The 21,256-nt window shown below is 50.2% G+C and overlaps 1 protein-coding gene across 1 annotated transcript in view; it reads left to right on the top strand.

The window, feature by feature from the left end:
• The window catches only part of SLC27A5 (solute carrier family 27 member 5), a 28,817-nt gene extending 8,614 nt beyond the window's left edge, over positions 1-20,203 (top strand). Inside the window, exons 2-10 of the mRNA XM_075017796.1 lie at positions 2,179-2,388; positions 6,633-6,791; positions 7,880-8,004; positions 9,457-9,651; positions 10,832-10,922; positions 12,019-12,217; positions 15,554-15,651; positions 17,743-17,873; positions 20,027-20,203. Of these exons, the coding sequence (XP_074873897.1) occupies positions 2,179-2,388; positions 6,633-6,791; positions 7,880-8,004; positions 9,457-9,651; positions 10,832-10,922; positions 12,019-12,217; positions 15,554-15,651; positions 17,743-17,873; positions 20,027-20,203 (1,385 nt within the window). The remainder of the gene's footprint in view (positions 1-2,178; positions 2,389-6,632; positions 6,792-7,879; positions 8,005-9,456; positions 9,652-10,831; positions 10,923-12,018; positions 12,218-15,553; positions 15,652-17,742; positions 17,874-20,026) is intronic.
• Positions 20,204-21,256: the final 1,053 nt, after the last annotated feature.

Here is a 21,256-nt window from a genome sequence, read left to right as displayed (position 1 = left end):
TTATGTATTTTGCTAACAAATTACTAAAAATTCCCCTCTAAGTATCAATAACTAACAATTACTATCCATAATTAACTAATAAAATAATTTCACAGTCTTGTCTTATCTATTACTAACAATTTAACATTAACTACTATTAAAAGACAAATCAATTAAGGTAATAACAGTTTGAAATTATAAGCAGTCTAAATAAATGTCTTTCTGGATTAGAGTTCAGCCAGAGGCCAGCAAGGCCCGGCCTAAGGTCGGTCCTCGGGGTGCTGCACCTGCCCTGCCGGGCAGGCACACAGCAGGGGGATCGGCCCTGCTCCTCCCTAGGGGTCCCTCAGCTACTGGCTGAGCAGTGATGTTCTGTCTATAGGCCCTGCGCAAAGCGCAGACCTGCCGGGGAGTTAGGATACTTGTCTGGTGAAAAGGTCAGGTCCGGTATTAGGCTGCTCCTGGCAGGCTCTGGGGTTCACTACGCCAGGGACGCAGTAGCTGCGCGGACACAGGCCAGTTCGACCCCTGGTGAGTTCCCCCACAGAGACACTGCTTGGCTGCTGAAGACGCCGCCTCAGGGACGCCGGGTGGTGACGGTCTTGCACCTCCTGGAAGGTGACAGTCGTGCGCTTCAATCTTCGCACAAAGGGCTGGCCTAGGGACTTGGCAGACGCTGTTTCAGCCACGCCTTCCCATCCAGGGCCGATCAGAACGGGCTGCAAGCCCTGCTTATAGAGACGGTTCTCATGAATTATTCATGAGTCCTTTATCATACAGGTAAAGTCCTCAACCAGGTCCACCCCCTGGTGGAAGGGTCTGGAAACCATCCAGGCTCACCCAATCAGATTGCCCCTGTGCAAATCTGGACACCTTTGATTCATGAATATGGATGAACACGTGGAACAATTCAAATTCCCGGGGGAGCTACCGGTCACAAAGAACCGTTAGAGTGCTGCCAACGGACAAGCAATGACAGTTTGAAGCTTTATGTGTCTGAGGGGATTTTTCTCACACAGCCCCTTCCCGCCAAAATCATGGTATCCCTGACTCACGGGGGCGATAATGTCCGTACAGATGATTTACGCACAACACAAATGACTCCTTAAAGAGCCGCATATGGCTCAGAGCTGCCCAGCTGGCGACCCTTAGAAAATCAGATGGTGACCCATGTTTGGGTCCCAGCCCATTGGCTGGGAATCCTTGATGTAGATCCTTGCCGGGGGAAGACTCACCAGGCTGCAGCAGCCACAGGACAGGGCTAGGAAGAGGTGAGAGGGGCAATTAAGACCCAGCGGTGCCCCAGATTTTCAGGTGCCCTCTGCAGCTGCATGTTCTGGATACGGGTAAGGACAGCCCTGAACTCAACGCACTAGGAACATGCCCAGGCCCGGCTGTGGTACAACCACTGGTTTTCTGCATATACAAGCCAGGGCTGGCGCTAGGGTAGCAAGCGGGAAAGGTGCCCGGGGGTCCTGCAAGCCCCTGGGGGTTGCTCCTGCCAGCCCTGCTTGCTGTGTCGTGGGTTTGGGGCAGACCACCTGGTTAAGGCTGTGTGTTGATACAGCCTGTCATAGTGAGTGTGCTGTGCCCGTCAGAGCCTGCAGGCACCTGTGAGTCTCGCTTCTCCAGAGATGCCCTCCTGCGTCAGGGCTCCTTGGCGACGGAGGCTGCTGCCCCACGGCAAGGCACTGGGGATGGGGGCTCCACAGCCACCCAATGAGGGGGAGCGGAGGGTGGGGGCCTGGCAACCTCTTGGCAGGGGAGAGGTGTGTGTGTGCGCGCGCTGATAATAGGGGTTCCACAGCCTCCCAGCAGGCGGGGCAGGGAACAGGGCAGCCTCCCAGTGGAGGAGCTGCCCCACGGCAGGAGCTGCTGCCCAGAGGCACACAACACCTGGTAACAGTGCAGCCTCCCCACAGAGGAGCTTCCTGGCAGAGGGGGTTCTGCCCCAAGGCTGGGGAACTGGGCAGCTGCCCTGCAGCGGGGCTCCCTGGCAGCAGAGGCTGCCGCCCTGAGACACAGGGTGCCGGGGAACAGAGCCCCACAAAATACAGGACAATTGGCCCATTTGCTTAGAAGCGTCGGGACACCTGTGAGACAGCTCAAGTAAGGGACTGTCCTGGGGAAAACGGGACGGATGATCACCTTCCCTGTGTCCCTCAGTGGGGAAAAATGTCTTTCTCACCTCCCTTTCAGATCTCAAAGAGGCTGTTGAGGAGGTTCTGCCCACCCTGAAACAGGAAGGGTTCCGGGTTTTCTACGTGAGCGCCACGTCCCCCACTGAAGGTGTAGAGCCTCTCCAGGGCCAGATAGACGCCGCCTCCCAGGAGCCGTTGCCTAACTCTTTCCGAGCCAACGTGACCAGTAAATCCACTGCCCTCTACATTTACACCTCGGGCACCACAGGTGAGCAGGGGCCGTAGGATGGGAGCTGTCCGAAGCTCTAGCTGGTTCTTCAGGCAGCCTGGAAAGGCTGTTGTTATAAAGAGGAGCGGGATACATTTGTTCTGTTTGTCCACCGAGGGCAGGGCCAGAAGCAATGGGCTTAAATTGTGGGAGGAAAGATTTAGGATATGTCTGACTGTCAGGAGCTGCGTCTACACATGCACGCTACTTCGAAGTAGCGGCACCAACTTCGAAATAGCGCCCGTCGCGTCTACACGCGTCAGGCGCTATTTCGAAGTTAACTTCGACGTTAGGCGGCGAGACGTCGAAGTCGCTAACCTCATGAGGAGATAGGAATAGCGCCCTACTTCGACGTTCAACGTCGAAGTAGGGACCGTGTAGACGATCCGCGTCCCACAACGTCGAAATTGCTGGGTCCTCCATGGCGGCCATCAGCTGGAGGGGTTGAGAGATGCTCTCTCTCCAGCCCCTGCGGGGCTCTATGGTCACCGGGGGCAGCAGCCCTTAGCCCAGGGCTTCTGGCTGCTTCTGCGGCAGCTGGGGATCTATGCTGCAGGCACAGGGTCTGCAACCAGTTGTCAGCTCCGTGGATCTTGTGTTGTTTAGTGCAACTGTGTATGGGAGGGGCCCTTTAAGGGAGCGGCTGGCTGTTGAGTCCGCCCTGTGACCCTGTCTGCAGCTGTGCCTGGCATCCCTATTTCGATGTGTGCTACTTTGACGTGTAGACATTCCCTCGCAGCGCCTATTTCGATGTTGGGCTGAGCAACGTCGAAGTTGAACATCGACGTTGCCGGCCCTGGAGGACGTGTAGACGTTATTCATCGAAATAGACTATTTCGATGTTGGCTGCACGTGTAGACGTAGCCAGGGTGTTTAGGCACTGGAATATATTACCTGGGGAGTTGTGGAGGTTTTTAAGAACAGGTTAGACTAGCATTTCTCAACCAGGGATACACCCTGGTCTTCAGTGGTACATGACCTCAGCTAGGTATTTGCCTAGTTCTACAACAGGTGACATAAATGCACTAGTAAAGTCAGTACAACCTCAAAGTTCATTCAGACACTGACTTGTTTCTACTGCTCCATACACCTTACGCTGAAATGTCACTGCAATGTTTCTATTCCAATTCATTCATTTGATAATAGGATGGTAGAAAGTCAGGCAGTTGTCAGTAGTCATCTTCTGAGATGTTTTTGGAAGTCATTTGTAAGTGAGGTATAACTAGGTGGTATGCAAAATAAATCTGACTCCTGAAAAGGGGACAGTAATCTGCAAAGGTTGGATGGCAGTTGTTTCAAGACCTCAGATTACCTTTGGGACATGTTTCTCAAGCGGTGGTATGCCTACCCTCAGGGGTATGGGACAGAAGTCTGGGAGTACTTATAATTTTCTTTTTCAAAAGGGGTACTTTATAAAAATGGTTGAGTAATGCTGGGTTAGACAAACATCTGCCAGTGAGAGTCTAGGCCAAGCGTCAACAACCTTGCTGTGGTGGCGTGACAAAATTTAACCTTTTTGTGCAGTTCAAGTGCCAGTGATACTTTTTAAGGTCACTAATAGTCCTACTTACAACAGCTTCATTCTTAAATACATAAAGATGCAGAGCTTTGCCGTTGAGGTGGTGGTTGGGAGCATTAGCCGGTCTTTTGTTAATCCACAAGCGGCCTGGCTTTTAACAAACTCCTGGCTGCATGGTGGAGGAGGGTCGGGGTGAGCTCCCACCTCGCACCTGATGAAAATCAGCTCACATGCCGCTCTTGGCATACATGCCTGGGGTTGCTGACTTCTTGTTCTAGGTAATAGGCAGTCCTCTCTCTGTGCAGAGGGCTGGACTGTCAAGGTCCCTTCCCGTTATGCATTTCTATGATTTAATTGGTGATGAACTTTCATGGGACAAATTCCAGCTCTGAAGAAGTGGGTCTGTTCCACGAAAGCTCATCACCTAAGGTATTATTTTATTACTCTTTAAAGTGCTAGAGGATGGCTTTTCGGTTTGGTGAAGATACAGGCTAACACGGCCACCTCTCTGTAACTATGATTTAGTTGTTTATTGTTCCGTGTCGAGAAACATCAGTTTCATCACACACACACAAACTGACCCAAAATGTTTCCATTGATCACCGTTAACGTGAACAAACAATGAAAATGCTGCTTGGAAACGCATTTGAGTTTGATTGAAGGCTCTTTCCTCCGTGCGAGCTGACATGCGAGGCCGATGTATTTTAACCATTACAGCTTTAAAGTTTTTGAATCTCAGTATCTATTGCCAATACGTAACTGTGGTCTCACCACCCATTGTCTGACCACCCAAAGGTGGATGCTCCTGGACTCAGGCACCTACCAAACCAGAGCGGTTGCTCTGTATCCAGAGGGCCTGATTAATCTTTTTTGGACCCTGATGTCCAGGCTGTGGCCCCGCCTCTTCTCCAAGGCCCCGCCCACCACTTGCACTGGGGGGGCGGGGACAGAGAGGGCATTGCTGTCAAAGCCAAAAGTCAGTGTCTCCAGACGCCTCTAATTTCCCACCACAGTGAAAATTTAGGTGAATAAAAATCAGATTAAGACGCTGAAAGCCCATCATTCAGCACACCTGTGAAAAGGTAAATCAATTCAAAATTGGAAAAAAAATACTTTAAAATAAACATTGATCTTATCTGTCAAAATGATTAAAACAATCAAGTTTTGCCAAGACTAATAATACGTAAGAGGCCAAGAGAGAAGCCACTCGAGTCTGTCTTCATAGGAAAAGTGCAGCTCCCTTGGAAGACGGCTGCTATCTCTGGTGTGAATAACTGACGGCTGCTAGAGATGGCTGGGAGCTGCAGAGCAAAGCCGGCTCTGAAAGGGGTGAAAGGCGCCATTTTGGCATTTTCGAAATGAAAGGTTTTGGGTTTTCACTTTCACCTTCGTTTAAAAATTGCTTCAAAATATTTTGTTAGTGGGCTGCAGACGATGATAAATTCACTTCTCCAAAAATCGCCAACCCCCGCCCCCGAGCAGCAGTCAGGCCCAGGGGCACCAGTTTACCAGTACTGCTTAGGGCCCCACATGCCCTAAGGACAGCACTGTATTGTCACCGAAAATTCGGTCCGCCTAGCTGACAGCCAATAACAACTAGACAGGGATAAGGAAGATTTATTTCTGAAGAAAGAAAGGGGAGCCAAGTACCTTGGTACAAAGACTCTGCCTGGATACAGAGCCAGGGATCTTTTATACAGTGGCTGCACTTAGCCGTTACCTGATTGGTAGTTAACAGAATCCTTGCAAAACATCACTTTTGCAGAGATAGAAACAGAAAGCAGTTTGAGGCTAGTTTTAGGTGCTTCAGGGTTTGCGGAAGGGGGAGCGGTTCACAAGTTCAGGGCTGCTGTGTACATGATGTGGTCGCTTTCACACAATGGCTGCTGATTTTGAGATGGCTGCAAACTGCCCAGGCCAAACTTTTTCTGTGACAGTATGAAAAAATTGTCTGCCGTCCGCCCTACACAGGAGTCTTCAGCAACTATAAACTTCTGCATCCTAGCTAAGGAACCAGGCGATAGGACTCCCAAGGCTTTGATAGGAGGGCAGCCATCTTGGAAAATGGCAGCCATTTCCGGTTTCACAATATTGAGCGAGAGTAGAGCTCGGTGGGGGCTGCATATGGATTTTTTTCTCGAAACATATGAGTTTTGTTTTTGTCTAAATTGTTCACAATTTTGGCGGCAAACAGCCAAACAAACTGAAACCGACACATTCTGGTTTTGACTGATGGAAATGCACATGTCAAAATATTTTGGCCACAATGCCACATGAAATACCACTCTGGGGCCCCGTGGGAGCTGGAGCTCAGGTTTCCCTTTGCAGAGGCCATGATTCGTGGGGCTCAACTATCTATGGAAATAAATAGTGGGTGCTCAGGCACCTTTCATCTATTGCTGTTTGGTGGCACCTTTGATCAGCTGCTTGGTGGCTGGCAGGAGGTGCTTTGGGGAGAGAGGGGAGCTTCGTGGAGGGGGGCGGGGTGGGAACAGAAAGAGGCAAAGTGAGGGCAGGGCCTCGGGGGGAGGGTGGAGCAGAGACAAGAGCTGGGGGCAGAGCACATATAGGGAAGTGGTACACCATGGGAATGCCTGACTATGGGGCATCGTGGGAGATGTAGTTCAGCCAAGGAGCCTGGTTCATAAAGCTGTGAGGGGTTATATTGTAACTCCACTACCAACCTCATGAGGCATCACTCAGTACAACCCCTCTGTCCCACAAGGACTCCCGAAAGCTGCCGTCATCTCCCACAGAAAGCTGGGCAGTATGGTGATGCTGTTACGAATATGTGGCGTCACCGCCGCTGACGTGATCTACACCCCTCTGCCGCTGTACCACTCGGCTGCGCTGACCGTCGGACTCGGAGGATGCTTGGAGGTTGGTATGTACAGATTAGCTGCATGGGCCTAAAGACACAGAGGGTGCAGGGATGCATCAGTGGGAAAGATGGATGGATGGATGGAGAGGTGGTTTGGTATGGAGGAAGAGAGAGGGTGAGTGGGTGGAGATACGTAGATAGATAGAGGCAGTGGACAGAGATAGCTAGACGACAGATGGTGGGTGGGGATAGATAGATAGATAGATAGATAGATGTGCAAAAAGTACATTTTCCCATGCCAGATCATCTTTGAGCAGCTTAATTAGCTTCAGTTGCTGGGTTTGGTGGAAAGGTGCTGGGTGGAGTTTTGTGGCCTGTGACATACAGGAGTTCAGCAAAGTTATCAGATGGTCCTTTCTAGCCTGAAACTCTGTGACTCTGGACCCAGGAGAACCTGCTGGACTAGGTGCTATCCAGTCACGGAACAAAGAGTTGGGCCCATCTAAGTTATTGCTCATTGTGCCGAGCTGTGCTCTAAACCTCTTCTCTCGGCATAAAGCTTAGAGCATATGGAATTTACCTCCTCTGAAACCAACTTATTTAGATGTCTGTCACCCCTTTGCCAAATACTCCTTCACATAACGCACAGTCAACCAGTGGAACTCACTGCCAGGGATGCTGGGAAGGCCAAACAGGTTCAGAAAAGATTTAGATAAGTTCCTGGAGGATAGGTCCATCATTGGCTCTCAATGGCCTCACAAAACTTCCATTTAAACATGTCTCCAAAGACTGACGATTTGCTCGCACACTCAGAAAAGCCCTTTACATAGCAACACCACCTAGGGACTCCTGCCATAGTCCTGTTATTATTTGTTTTATGATGGCACTCAGCCGGTATAGTTCTGTGCTGCTAGGCGCTACACACAGAGCAAAAAGAGGGTACAAGGGGGAGATTGAAAGACGAGACACTGGATTTAATGAATTGTTGTGCAGAAGATACAGAAATTCAAATCAGTGGGCTAAGCAGCAGGTCCATGACACCAGCTGCCTTTTCAGAGCCTTTATGGCCTCAGGGTAGACTAGAATGGCTGCATTTGGTGGGGGTCCTGGGCTCTCGTGTCCCTCATCACCTCTCCATCCCTCTCTCCTAGGAGCCACCTGCGTCTTGCGGTACAAGTTCTCCGTCTCCCACTTCTGGGATGACTGCCGGCGATACCATGTCTCTGTGATCCAGTACGTAGGGGAGGTGATGCGCTATCTGTGCAATGCTCCCAAGGTAAGCCAAGGCCTTTCCCCTGGGCTCGGGGGGGCAGGGGCGGGGACCCTAGATTGTCCATAGGGGTGGGATGGAGCAGCAATGGTTTGTCCTCTGGGGCTAATTCCAATGGGGGAGCTGCGGGGTGGGGGGGTGGTGTTAATGCAGCATCTTCCCTGTAGCATTGTTATTATTAACGCCACCGCGGCACCAACTCAACCAGAGTCCAGAAACCCCCAGTGGCATCAACAAACTGCTCCAAACTTGCCACAAGTACTTAGGCAACTATCACTCAGCTTCCTGGCTGCACCATCCCCATGTCTGCCCCTCCTGCCAGCCCCGTGCCCAAGGAGCTTTGTCTCAGCTTCATCCCCAGGTCACCCTCACATTCCTCCTCCTGGTGTCATAGAATCCTAGGGCCGGAAGAGACCTCCGGAGGTCATCGCGCCCAACCCCCTGCTCATAGGCCCCCAGCCCCGCCCCCATGTTTACAACCAGTGACGCCCCCCCCCCATCTGACACTTCCTAGCTTGTGCCCTGCCAAGTGGTCTTGAAACCTTGGGCAGTTGCCCCATCGCTGTTCTTACCACATAGAACGGCTGAGTTGCTCCTTCTGTTTACCTTTAAAGCGACTGCTGAGCAACCCCTTCCCAGCATGGTGCCGCTGGCCCCTTCCACCACAGCACGGGGATTCACATGGTGCCTGGGTCCCCTGGGAACTCCCTGAATCATAGAATCATAGAAGAGCAGGACGGGAAGGGACCTCGAGAGGCCATCGAGTCCAGCCCCCTGCCCTCATGCCCTCTTCTGAAGAGGCAGAAGACCCAGGGTGAGAGGTGCCCTCCTCTCTGTGCCAATCCTGCACCCCTGCCCTGTGTGAAGCGTTGGAAAGAGTACCCAAAAAGTTACTTGAGTAAAAGGATGGCTGCTTTGTGAAGAAATGTAATTAAGTAAAACATCGAGTGCCCTTCTGGAAAACTTGAGTAAAAGTCCAAAAGCGTCACATCCTGATTGTACTCAGGTATCCAGAAGTGAAAAGCCGGTACCCTAAGGAAATCCGTGGGTACTTGTGTACACTCGAGCACAACACGAGTGTGTCATTTTTGTACTTCTACTCAAGTAATTTTCCAGAAAGACACTTTAACTTTTACTTAATTACATTTCTTCCCGAAGCAGCTGTACTTTTGCTCAAGTAACCTTTTAGGGTACTTTTCCCACCTGTGTCTTCTTGCCTTGCACGAGTTGGGGAAAGTACTCAAAAAGTTACTTGAGTAAAAGTGCAGCTGCTGTTACTTCTGGATACTTGAGTACAATCCAGATGGGTGATGTGCGTGCGCATGTAGTTTTTCTGAACTAGTTTCCCAGAGGGACACCAGTAACTTGGACTTAATGACATTTGTTCCCAAATCAGGGGTACTTCTCCTGAAGTAGCTCGTTGGGTTCTCTTCCCACCTCGGCCCATTTGCCTTGCAGAGGGAGAACGAGCGAGAACACAGTGTGCGGCTGGCGTTGGGCAACGGCTTGCGGATGGAGGTCTGGAAGGAATTTCTCCAGCGCTTCGGGCCCATCCACATCTGCGAGTTCTATGGGGCCACGGAGGGGAACAGTGGGTTCATTAACTCCATGGGGAAGATCGGAGCCATAGGAAGGGCCAGCTTCTTCTACAAGGTGAGGCACGCGCTTCTCTCTTTCCCCGACCAAGGACGGCCCATGCTTGTTAGTGTGATGGGCTTAGTTCAGATAGGGTAGGTGCATTAGGGTAGTGCCTAGGTGCCCCAGCCACGGATCGAGCTATATAGTTATTAGGTGTATTACGGTAGCACCTACCCCACCAGTCATGAATCAGGCCCCATAGTTTTGGGTGCTGTACATTATTTCTTAGGTGTGTTATGTTAGTGACCATACACACCAGTTCTGGATCAGGCCTTGTTGTGCTTGGCGCAGTACATTATTTATTAGGTGTATTACGGTAGCGCCTAGGTGCCTCAGCTATGGATCAGGCCCCATTGTGCTGGGAGCTGTACGTTATTGATTAGGTGTATTATGGTCACACTTATACACAGCAGTCCTGGATCAGGCCCCATTGTGCTAGAAGCTGTATGTTATTGATTAGGTGTATTATGGTCACACTTGTACACAGCAGTCCTGGATCAGGCCCCATTGTGCTGGGCACTGTCCAAATACAGCACAAAGAGATGCCGAACAATCCTTCTTTTCCCCACATCTTTCGTCTGTCTCATCTGACTGGAGGCTGAGCAGTCGGGGGGCCGAGATTCTCTCTCACTAGCTATCTGGCCATGTCTTGACTGGCTCCTCCACGGGGTCGTTACAAGGCAAATTCTTACAACGTAGGCTCAATGTTCTGCCTCCAGCCCTGTTATACCCACTCCCTGTGGCCATGTCACCTTCTAACAGGCCACGCTTAAAATCCCTGGTACACATGACACCCACACCAATGCCAGACTGCTACTGTTTGGGCAGAAAGTCACAGGCAGTGACCCTCCTGCCCCCGGAGGAATCCGCCGCTGTGGCCTCATGCCGCAAAGCCCTCGATGGCTGGCCGGACTCACAGGAGGTCTGAGCACACATTGGCTAATGCAAATGTCACCCCCATGTGAAAGGCAGGCACGTTCCCCCAGTAGATATTAGTTCCACCTTTTCCTCTGGCCAATTTATTTAGAGACAGATTTTTCAAAGCAGCCTAAGTGACTTAGGTGCCGGAGGGTAAGAAACCTGCCCTGGGCTGGTGGAGGAAAGGAAGGTGTTGGATCCCGATAACGGGTGCACGAGGGACGCTGGCATCATTTTTCCAGCTCCTTTCTGTCTTTGTCACCTCGTTGCCCTCCAGATATTGGCGCCCTTTGAGCTGATCCGGTACAATGTGGAGCAGGATGAACCCGTGCGGGATGAGAGAGGGTGCTGCATCCCAGTCCCCCCAGGTAAGAATAAAAGCAGGTGCTGGTGGGGGAAGGGAGTGCGGTGCAGTGCTTAGAGTCTTTCCCTGGCTCTTCAGAGACCTGGATTATATTCCCAACCTCAGGCTGGCTCCCTAGGCCCAGAGCCACTAAGCATAAGGGATATTCGGTGCCTAAATACCATTGAGAGTCTGTGCCTTGGTTGCTCTCATATGAAATGCAGCTAATAATGCAGCCAGTGGGGCTGACAGCTTGGCCGGGCCCCTGAGCAAGTCAGGGAGGCCCCTGTTCTATGCCCCCAGGATGGTCAGAGCACCTGGTGGGAGAGGCAGGACTGGGGCACAACCCGGACCACAATGTTGCTAGTAAGCAGTGGAAGCGGTGATAATGCCTCCAGAGAATATTGATCTCCTGTGGTCCAGCAAATTCTCTAGTTCGGCACTGGCCAGGTCCTGAGGGTGCCAGACCAAAGATGTCCAGCCTGAGCAAGGGGGTTAACCAATGCGTCAGGAAATGCGTAAGATGAGACGTGAGGTGTCTCTCAACGATTGCTTGTCTTAGTCTGTAAGTATTGGGGTACCTCGACTTAACTCTTTGTCGGGCCTCGATGTCCAGCCTACAATGTCCATTGTCACAAGCCCATGTGTGAGCCTAACTGTAGGCCTCTGGTCCGGTGCCGCTAGGACTGGGCTTCGTTTACAATACACTGGCCTGGCACCTTCGAGTCTTCTCTGATTTTGGAGTCTTGGCATCTCCCTTGGAGCGTCCTGGGCCGGTTCTCTGTGCAAAGCCAGTGCAATGCGCAGGAGGCTGCGCACGGGGTTATCATCCTTGACAGAGCGAGAGACGCACCAGGACCCCACCCTGGTGACTTCTGGCACCCGCAGCTCCTAATCGCCCCCAAGCGCAGCCCATTACAAAGACCCTCCCTTGAAACACTTGTACAGCGCAACAACGTCGTATGCCACTGGCTGAGGACACTGCTTCCTCTTTGGGGTTTAGACCCCTCATCCTTCTTCTCCTCTCCCATGAGGAGTCCTTCTTCTCCTGTGAAAGCTGGCCAAGATGGGCTGTGCTCCATAAAGGAGACATCCGCCTGGCTTCTCCTTCTCCCTTCCAGGTGAGGCAGGGCTGTTTGTGGTGAAGATCACGAAGATCTCCCCTTTCGAAGGCTACGCGGGCGACCTCCAGAAGACAGAGAAGAAGGTCCTGAGGGATGTGATGAAGAAGGGGGACCTCTACTTCAACAGCGGAGACCTCCTCGTGGTGGACCACGAGGGCTTCTTGTATTTCCACGACCGGGTGGGAGACACATTCCGGTAGGCTCCACAGTATGCCATTACCCTCCTGGGACCCAGCCACTGTCTTTTCTGGGGTGGGATGAACTGGCGAGTCCAGTGCTGGTACAGATTGAACCTCTCTAATCTGGCACTTTCTCGTCCGGCAACTTCCGTAATCTGGCCTGATTTTAGTTAGCCGGACTGCTGCTTATCATGAGTGCGGCCAAGTTTCCTGTGGTCCCAAAAAGTTGGTGGACGGCCCCTAGTTCTTGTTCTCAGTGTTCTGTGCTGCTACTTAGCTGCAGTTCACCCCTCAGAGTCTTTGAAGAGCCCAGTGAGCAGTGGGAGTGTTGGGAATGTGCTAAGACAATACTGACCTCCTGTGGTCTGGCGAATTCTCTTGTTCAGCACCAATCAGGTTCCAAGGGTTCTAGACGGGAAAAGTTCAACCTGAAGCACTTATAGACCTCTATGAGGGCTGGACCCTTCAGTCTGCTTTGCTGTACACACACAGAGCAGTAGCTAGCACTCGTAGCAATTTACAATGGAGACAGGACGTATTGCCTCCATTTTATAGATGGGAAAATTGAGGCACAAAGAGGGCACATGCCTGCTCCAAGGTCACCCAGCTGCAGAGCAGGGAACAAAACCCAGGTCTTCTGAGTCCCCCCCTCCCCCCCCCGCCCCGCGAGTGCTACAGCTACGAGGCCACACTGCCCACCCGCTGTTAAAAAAAGACGGCCCAGGAGCCTGGTAATTCACTGTCTAGCTGGGTTTTCAAAGGAGCCTAACTCAGACTGGGCTGTTGTGCTTAACCCCTAATAGTTCAAGCCAGTGGGTGGATGTACAAGCCACAGAGCACAAGATAAAATAAAGCCATCAGAAAAAAAAAAAAAAAAAAGAACTGGCAAAAGCACTAATGTGACTTCGGAGTGAGTTATGTCTGCACAGAAAAAAAGAAATGCAGCCCCAGTTTGTGAGGGGGTGGAGTAAGCCCTGATTCAGGAGACCAGAGGCCTTGCCACACCCCATCCAATGAGAGGAACCAACAAGAGGCCCTCCACGGAGGACAGAGCGGCTACTTTTGTGGCAGCAAATCGGGACCCAGCAGGCCTGTATAAGAGAGGCTGCTGGGCTAGGACCGGGCAGTTCCATTCAGGAGCTCCACCCAGGCGGGTTCTTCTGCTGTCTGGGAGCCCAGCAGCACTTAGATAGCGCTGAGTGTGAGCTGAGCTTCCACCTAGGCAAGAGCCAGGCCTGGACAGGGCTCGTCAGATCCCACCCTCAAAGCCATAAGTGCAACAGACTAGACATATTTGGTACCCTTGGCCATGGAGAAGCACCCAAGAGCAGGAAGACCCCGTTACACCCATGCGTTGAGTTTGCAGTCCGGGTCATCTGGTTTGGGCTTGTGGGGTTCATATTTATGAGCAGTGTAGGCAATGGGCTCAGGCTGGAAAAATCCCAGACTCCAAGACCATCCCCTCTCACCCCTCTCCAACCCTGCCCAGGTATCTAGCCTGCCAGGTTGAGCGCCCTCAAACCGAGTCAGTTGGCCCGGGCACTAAGACTCACTGTGGTGGGGCTCTTCGTTACCCTCCAGCACGTTACTGACGGTCTTCAACCTGTCCTGGAACGTGACCCCTCACTCTCACAGGCCCGGGATGGTTGGCTTGTTCCTTCCTACAGGCAGAACCTGCAACCACAAGAAAAGATCCTCAGTTTTCTTGTGAAAAGCGATTTGCGCTGCACTGTGCCCGGCAGGGTTACTCCTGGAGTTCAGCTAGTTTTGTCCTGGGACAGAGCGAAGTGGAGCAGACTTGTAGATGACCTGTGCTCCACCCGGTGTACAAGGGTCTAAGTCAAGTCGTGCATGATTTACTGTTCTAGTTACCAGGGCAGAGCCTCCTGGTGGAGACACAGTGGATCATAGAACACTAGCACTGGAAGGGACCTTGAGAGGTCATCGAGTCCAGCCCCCTGTTCTCACAGCAGGACCTCGTGCCTTCTAAACCATCCCTGATGGGTGTCTGTCTAACCTGCTCTTAAATATCTCCAGTGAAGGAGAGTCCAGAACCTCCCTAGGCAATGTATTCCAGTGTTCAACCACCCTGACAATGTCCAAACTAAATTTCCCTTAGTGCAGTTTAAGCCCATTGCTCCTTGTCCTATCGTCAGAGGCCAAGGAGAACAATTTTTATCCCTCCTCCTTTTCTCCCGCCCTCTTGTAGGTACTTGAAAACTGCTAATGATGTCCCCTCTAAGTCTTCTTTCTTCTAAACTAAACAAGCTCAGTTTTTTCAGTCTTCCCTCATTGCTCACATTCTCTAGACCTTTAATCATTCTTGTTGCTCTTCTCTGGACCTCCTCCAATTTCTCCCCATCTATGCTGACAGAAGATATTAAACCCATGGGGTCCAGAAAACTAGCCACATGCCGTTTGGCCAGATGAGTGTGGCTAGTTGGCTTGAACAATAAATATATTTTCAGAATAGCTGGCTAGTCACTCTAGCAGTAACCACTATAGTGGCTACTGCTCCAGAGCTGGTCGGACACCACGGCATTGTCAAAAGACAGGCTTGGCAGAATTCAATTCTTCAAACATAATTTCAACAGAGGATAGTAATGTTTAAACTTTCGCAGCTGCACAATATCCTGCAGGGAGAGGATCAGACCATTATTCAGCATCAGAAGAGGCTGAGGTTCAAAATGTTAAAGTTTTGCAAACCACGAAAACACAAAAAGTTCAACCTCTCATTTCTAAATAGGCAAAGCAGATCTCCTGAAAGCAGCAGCGAATGGCTGGCCTTCCCATTCATCTGCTAATCTCTTTTAAAAGTCAGCATTTCTGGATTTTGATACTAATCAGCCACATTTTAAGAAAAGCTTTGTTGATGTGTAAAGTTACATAATTATCAATGGAAATATTTTTTTCATCGGTTTGTGTACCAAACATTGACCGGCCAAACCTCACTGTGGAGTAGGGCAACCAAAGGGCAGGTCTACATTAGTCAGGTAAGTTGGTTGTAGATACGCAATTCTAGTTATGGCAATTGCGTAGCTAGAATTGATTTATCTGCAATCAACTTACCTGACTGTCATCACAGAGGGAGGTCAATGGGACCATTGACCTCCCTTGCTCATGGCAATATTGAGGAGTAGAGGGGTCATCTGCTGACCCCAGTTAGTTCAGTTTCACTCATCTCTACCAGGTGTGCAAAATCAAACCCTGGAAGATGAGCCCTGACTGGGTCCATCCTCCACGTAGTCTAGGTGTACCCTAATGATTCACCAGTCCCTTCTGGCCTGGAAATTTAGGAATGCATGTGGATGGATGGATGGATGGATGGATTCCTCTTTTCTCTCTCCCTTCAGCTGGAAAGGGGAGAACGTTGCCACGACGGAGGTGGAGCGTACGCTGGCAGTGGTGCCGTTCATTGAAGAAGTCAACGTCTATGGTGTGCCGGTCCCAGGTGCGCACCCAGCCACAGGAGGCTCATGTCACCATGACACAGTGGCTCCCCTACATGTATCAATTATAAGGCTGCTTTTAAAAGCCATTTCTTAGTGTGGCTGAGTCAGGGTCTGAGTCTTTCTTTGTGGCAGGGAGGGAAGCTGGGATTGAAGAGACGTGCAAAACATGGAGCAATAGCTATGTTCTTCCAGAGGCTGGGAATTATGCACAGAGTAGTCTGTAAAGAATCTGCAGATCCTTCCATGAACAATCAATCCCCAGGCCTTAGTCGGTGGCCTTGGGAGCTGTGCAAAATAATAGAGATTTTGGTTCGCTGGCAGTTCTGAAAACATCATAACCCATTTGTCTCTGGTTGAACCAAATGGTCTGAGGGCTGGAATACCAGCCGTGCAGGGACAGACCTAAACAATGCCCTCTGCTGAGTTTATCCAAGAGGTTAGCTGTGGGCACAGCCTGCAACTTCCTATGTGACATGGCTTATTTCATCGAACACCAAAATGTTCCTGGTATGGCTGGACACTAGACAAACCCCAGCTAGCAATATGGTGCCAATGTCTAAGAGGGAAAGGAATTTACCCTGGGAACGACTGGGCCAGGCATGTCATCATGGGCGGTGGTGTCAGAGAACCCACTTTCCCCTGCGGTACAGTGTCCCCCAAAGGTCCAAGGCTGGAGGTCAAAGCAGTGAGGCAAGAGTGAGATCTAAAAGGAAACTTTATTATCCATACATGCAGGCTGCCAGCTTCCAAAGAAGCGGGAGCCCTGAGAATCAGTTCTCAGGACTCTTTATACAGTTTGTTTAGACAGTTTAGTCGCTAATTGTCTTCTTTAACATATGAAAGTCTCAGCAGGATTGTCCTGAGACTTGTCTGCAAACACCAGCTGTGCTTGAGGCCAGTTTACACTGCAAAGGTACACGATAACCCAGACAGAGGAGCCTACAGGATAAATTGTCTCTAGGTGACAAGGTAGGGACTTCAAAGAAGTGCAGATGACCCCCTAGTATCCCCTTACAGAGTGAGGTCTGGTTAGTGTGGAAAAAAAAACTTTTAACCCTTAGAGCACTTTTTCCCCTACAGTGGGTGAAAGCCCAGCTGGGAACGGCAAGCTCCAGCCCCATCCCTTGCACCTTGAAGCCCCACCCTTTCCACCTGAAGCCCTGCCCCATTGACAACCTTCCATACACACTCAATCCCCAGGCCAAGCCCTGCCAGACTGCAGCCTGATCCGTCCTGACCTCCTGGAGGGCCAGCACTGCCAGGCTGTAGCCCCAGCCTTCCCAGGAGGCAGGGAAGGTAGGCGGAATTGAGAAGGCAGTGACTTCCTTGCCTGCATTACCCACCACCCATGGATGTGGTAGTTTCTCCCAACAATTGGTGTGTGGGTGCTGCTTTCTGAAGGATCTGCTGTTGCTCAAACTGAAGTTATGGATTTCCTGAAGAAGCCCACGGTTATTGATGATGATGATGAATGCTGGGCAAAGTTCTCTGGCCTATGTTTCTCAGGAGATCAGAGTAGAAGCTCATCGTGCTCATTCTGAGCTTAAAATCAATCACTCAGCCTCATCAAGGCTAGGACCTCATAGGGTCTGTCTACACTGCCCAGCTAACCTTGGCTCCCATCCCAGATGTAACTCAAACCTCTCCCAGTTCACATGTAAAAAGTTTCTAGCCTGGGTCCAGAGGTGCTTTAAGTTTTGGTTCACTGAACTGGCAGCAGGGATGTGTAAGAATGCAGGCTCTGCCCGCTTTACAGGCAGTCTAACTCATTCAGATGTGGATAGTCTTCCAATGCCCTTCCCACAATTCCCCCCAAAGACAAACAAGCTCTCCTGCCACTAATACAATTGAATGGGAAAGAAGCCTAGAGCGGCTAAGCTCAAAGAACAATGGGATGAGCACATATGGGCGAGGACCAAGACCATCAGTTGGGTAGGGCTTTGCATGTTCATGCCTGAGCTTGGCTAACCCCGGTAATCAGACCCAGGTTAACTGTGCAGCGTAGACAAAGCCAAAGTCAACCACAGCCAGCTTCACATAACACCTTAAAACATCTCGCATAAGTGAAGCCCAGTGTGCGTGTGTTTCAGGACACGAAGGGAAAACCGGGATGGCAGCAATGCGCCTGAAGGAAGGGATGGTCTTTGATGGTGAAAAACTCTACATACACACCAAGGATTTCTTACCAAACTACGCCATCCCACGCTTTGTCCGCCTGCGGGTAAGAGATCCAGATGGCTGGGCCTTTAAACCCAGAGGGGGGAACCCAGTCCTATGAACTCTACACTGGTAAATCCTAGGACCAAGGACTGGTTTGTTAAGAGAGGGTAGGTGAACACAGCAAAGCTATTTTGAAATAACTGTCCTAGAGTGTACACAATGCAGCTGTTATGAGAAATAATTCTGAAATAGTGGTTGGCTTATTTTGAAACAGGTAAACCTCATTCCACAAGTAATAGCTCCTGTGTCAAAAGAGGAGCTGTGTAGAAAGGGAATAGAGCCTACTTTGAAATAAGCCACAGTGCATCCGATGGTTCTGGTTCAAAACTGGCTCTACTGGGTCTGGACACACTATTTCAAGATAGCGAAGTGCTATTTCAAAAGGCATTTTTTTGTGTAGCAGCATTATTTCAAAATAAGTTCTTCCAGCACAGCTCTTCTGGAAGAGCTTGTTTTGAAATAAGGCTGCTGTGTAGACGTACCCAAATAGACTCAAGAGATCCAAAAACCAGAGTCAGTGAGGATTAATGGCTATAAACCATCAATACTACAGCCCAAAGAAAAGGTTTGAGACCATTCTATGGGAACCCACCTCGTGCCAAATTGTTACAATGAAAACATAAGAGGGTCCGTGCCAGATCAGACCAGTGGCCCAGGCAGCTTGGTGTCCTGTCTTCTGACAGTGGCCAGTTCCTCATACCTCAGAGCGAATGGGGTAATTTGTTGACTGAGCTGTCCCCTCTTGCTTTCATCTTGCGCAGAAATCCCATTGCCAAGTGTGACAAAGTGTGTGTGTGTGTGTGGTGATGGGCATCACGTCCGCAATGGAAGTCCTGATCTTTGTAACCTAGGCAACCAGGTGGTACCTTTGTTCCCCAGGAAACAGAACAATGGGGCTAGGTGGCTGGTTTTGAATTGGAAGATGTGCTGTTGGGAGGTAGTTAGTGTGGAGGCTGAAGAGGAACAAAGGAAGCAGGGTCTCCAGTTTGGGGGACACCCTCAGGGCCTCTTCTCCCCCATATGAGAGTTCGACTGACTGTTTCTGGCTGCTGTACTGACAAGTCTGTATTACACTGTGTCCCTATCAACTGGCAAACCTGTTCTCCCTGCTGAATGAGAGTCACACGAAACTGCGGATGCGGTGCAGGGCCTGCTGACCCCCCATTCTCTGTAACACCGAGTTACATCCCCAAAGCTGCTCTTTTATACCCCCCCTGTTTAAGAGTAAAAGGAATTGAGAACGCCCTGAGACTGGAGCAGTGGTTCTCAAGCAGGGTACCCCCAGGGGTATGCAGAACTCTTCCAGAGGGAGCATTAATTCAGTGTTTCTCAACCTTTTTGTTATGAACAAAAAAACCTGGAATTATTTATGTTCATTGAATTTTTCTTTGTTTATCCTTTTTGCGGAGTCATAAATACAGTGGCAAGTTTATTGCTTATAGGCAATTTCTTCTTACCAACCCGTTACAGAGTTGTTTAAACAAATGTGTTCCAATGGTAGTAAAAAAATGTGTGTGTCTGAAACATGTAGATACCGGGGTTACTCCTATGTAGTTTTTAAAAGGGCTGCTTTGTGAAGAAAAGTTTGAGAAACGCGGGGCTAGAGTTAACCAATCACCTTGCTACCGAGGTAACCAGTTCCAGCTCTGGCAAAATGGCTTCTGTCACATCTCTGCTCCGGTGTTCCACTTGCAGAGGTGCAAAAAAGTATCCCAAAAGTTACTTGAGTAAATGTACAGCTGCTTGTGGGGGGTGGGAATGTACTTTAATACAAGTTCAGGTGCCCCTCTGGAGAACTACTTGAGTAAAAGCGCGTACATGCGTGTCACCTCTACTTTGCACTCAAGTATCCAGACATGAAAGCAGCTCCTGTTTTACTCAAGTAACTTGTCAGGGTACTTTTCCCACCTCTGTCCACTGGCAGGTGTACCAGCCAATGTCTGTAGTGCAGAGAAGCCCTGAGCCATGCTAGTCTCCTGAAAACATGGGCAAGATTAGGGACAAAACTAAAAGCTCTAAAAGCAGGCTCCCCTGCCTTGGAGCTAAAGGAGCGACTCCACTAGCAGGCAGCTGCAGTAGACTTTTATCCTTTTATGTGACGGGACCACTAGAGTGAGCCAACTGGTGTGACAGGTCTTGTGTTTTGTTGCACAGGACATGCTGGAGGTCACGGGGACATTCAAGCACTGTAAAGGGCAGCTGCTAAAAGAAGGGTTCAACCCAGATCTTGTCAAGGACCCCCTGTTCATCCTGGATGAATCAGAGAAGCGTTATGTGCCTATGAGCCCTCAGATCTACAGTTCCATCCTGGCCATGAAACTGAAACTCTAGGGGGTCACACTACTGCCTTCGGTAATGAAGACGCCGATGATCCTGGCAGTGAAGCCGGACGTCGCCAGTTTGGGTTGCTCAGGAGCCATCCAAGGAGGGGTAATTGCCTCCCATTCTGTTCTAATCTGATGCTAATCACGTCATTTTGTAACAAAGGCTTTGCACGTCATTCCGCTCTCTGAGAATCTTGCTAAAAAATCTGGGGAGTTTGGAAGGGGGGATTTTTTTCTTTAAATGTAAATTTCCTCTCTTCCCCCTCACTTCCAGCTCGTGTTGAGCTCTGATGTGGGGAAGACTTGTGATGATAGAAGCAAGAATTCTTTGGGCAGATAGAAAATGCTCCCCCCCCCCGAAAAAAATGCATTTTTCAGAGGTACTGAAACGATTTGCAAATTCTGGTCAAGTTATACAAAGGGGGCACAGGAAGGGGCCTCAAGAGATCCTCCAGTCCAGCCCTTCGTGCAGAGGCAGGACTGTGTAAACTTCTCCAACCTGTTCTTAATAACCTCCAGTGACAGGCATTCCACCCACCCCATTAGACAGGTCCTCCTTGCAACCAGCACTTCCTGTAAGCTGAGGGCCACCCGACAGAGATAGCAGCTGGCAGTGTGTGTTTCTACTGGTGGTGCACAGTCACACATGCCTTGGTGCACATAAAATTATTCTCCACATGGATGGGAAAAAAAAATTAGAGGGAACGCAGCAGTCATAACTGACTTAAATCTCCCCTGCTTCAGGTTAAGCACATTATTTCTAGTCCTACCTCATGAGACCGGGGAGAACAACGAGTCCCCATCCACTGGGTAACTGCCCTTGGTGTTGTTAAAGACTATTATCAGGTCTTCCCTTACTGTGGTCGTCTTTTTTCAAGACTACACATGGGTAGTTTTTTTTTCAACTTTTCCTTCTCAGTCAGTTTTTCTGAACCTTTGCCCATTGTCCTTCCTCTGATTGGTCCGTAAATTCAGTGAATAGTTTGGCAAAAAAATCCCTCCAGAACTAAAATTCCAGAAGGATCACGCCTTTGAGCTTTGTCACTTGGGGTGTGTCGAG

This window comes from Carettochelys insculpta, chromosome 22, assembly GCF_033958435.1.
Source record: "Carettochelys insculpta isolate YL-2023 chromosome 22, ASM3395843v1, whole genome shotgun sequence".
Taxonomy (NCBI): domain Eukaryota; kingdom Metazoa; phylum Chordata; order Testudines; family Carettochelyidae; genus Carettochelys; species Carettochelys insculpta.
Note: the sequence above shows the minus strand (reverse complement) of the source record. Positions and strands in the feature narration are given on the sequence as shown.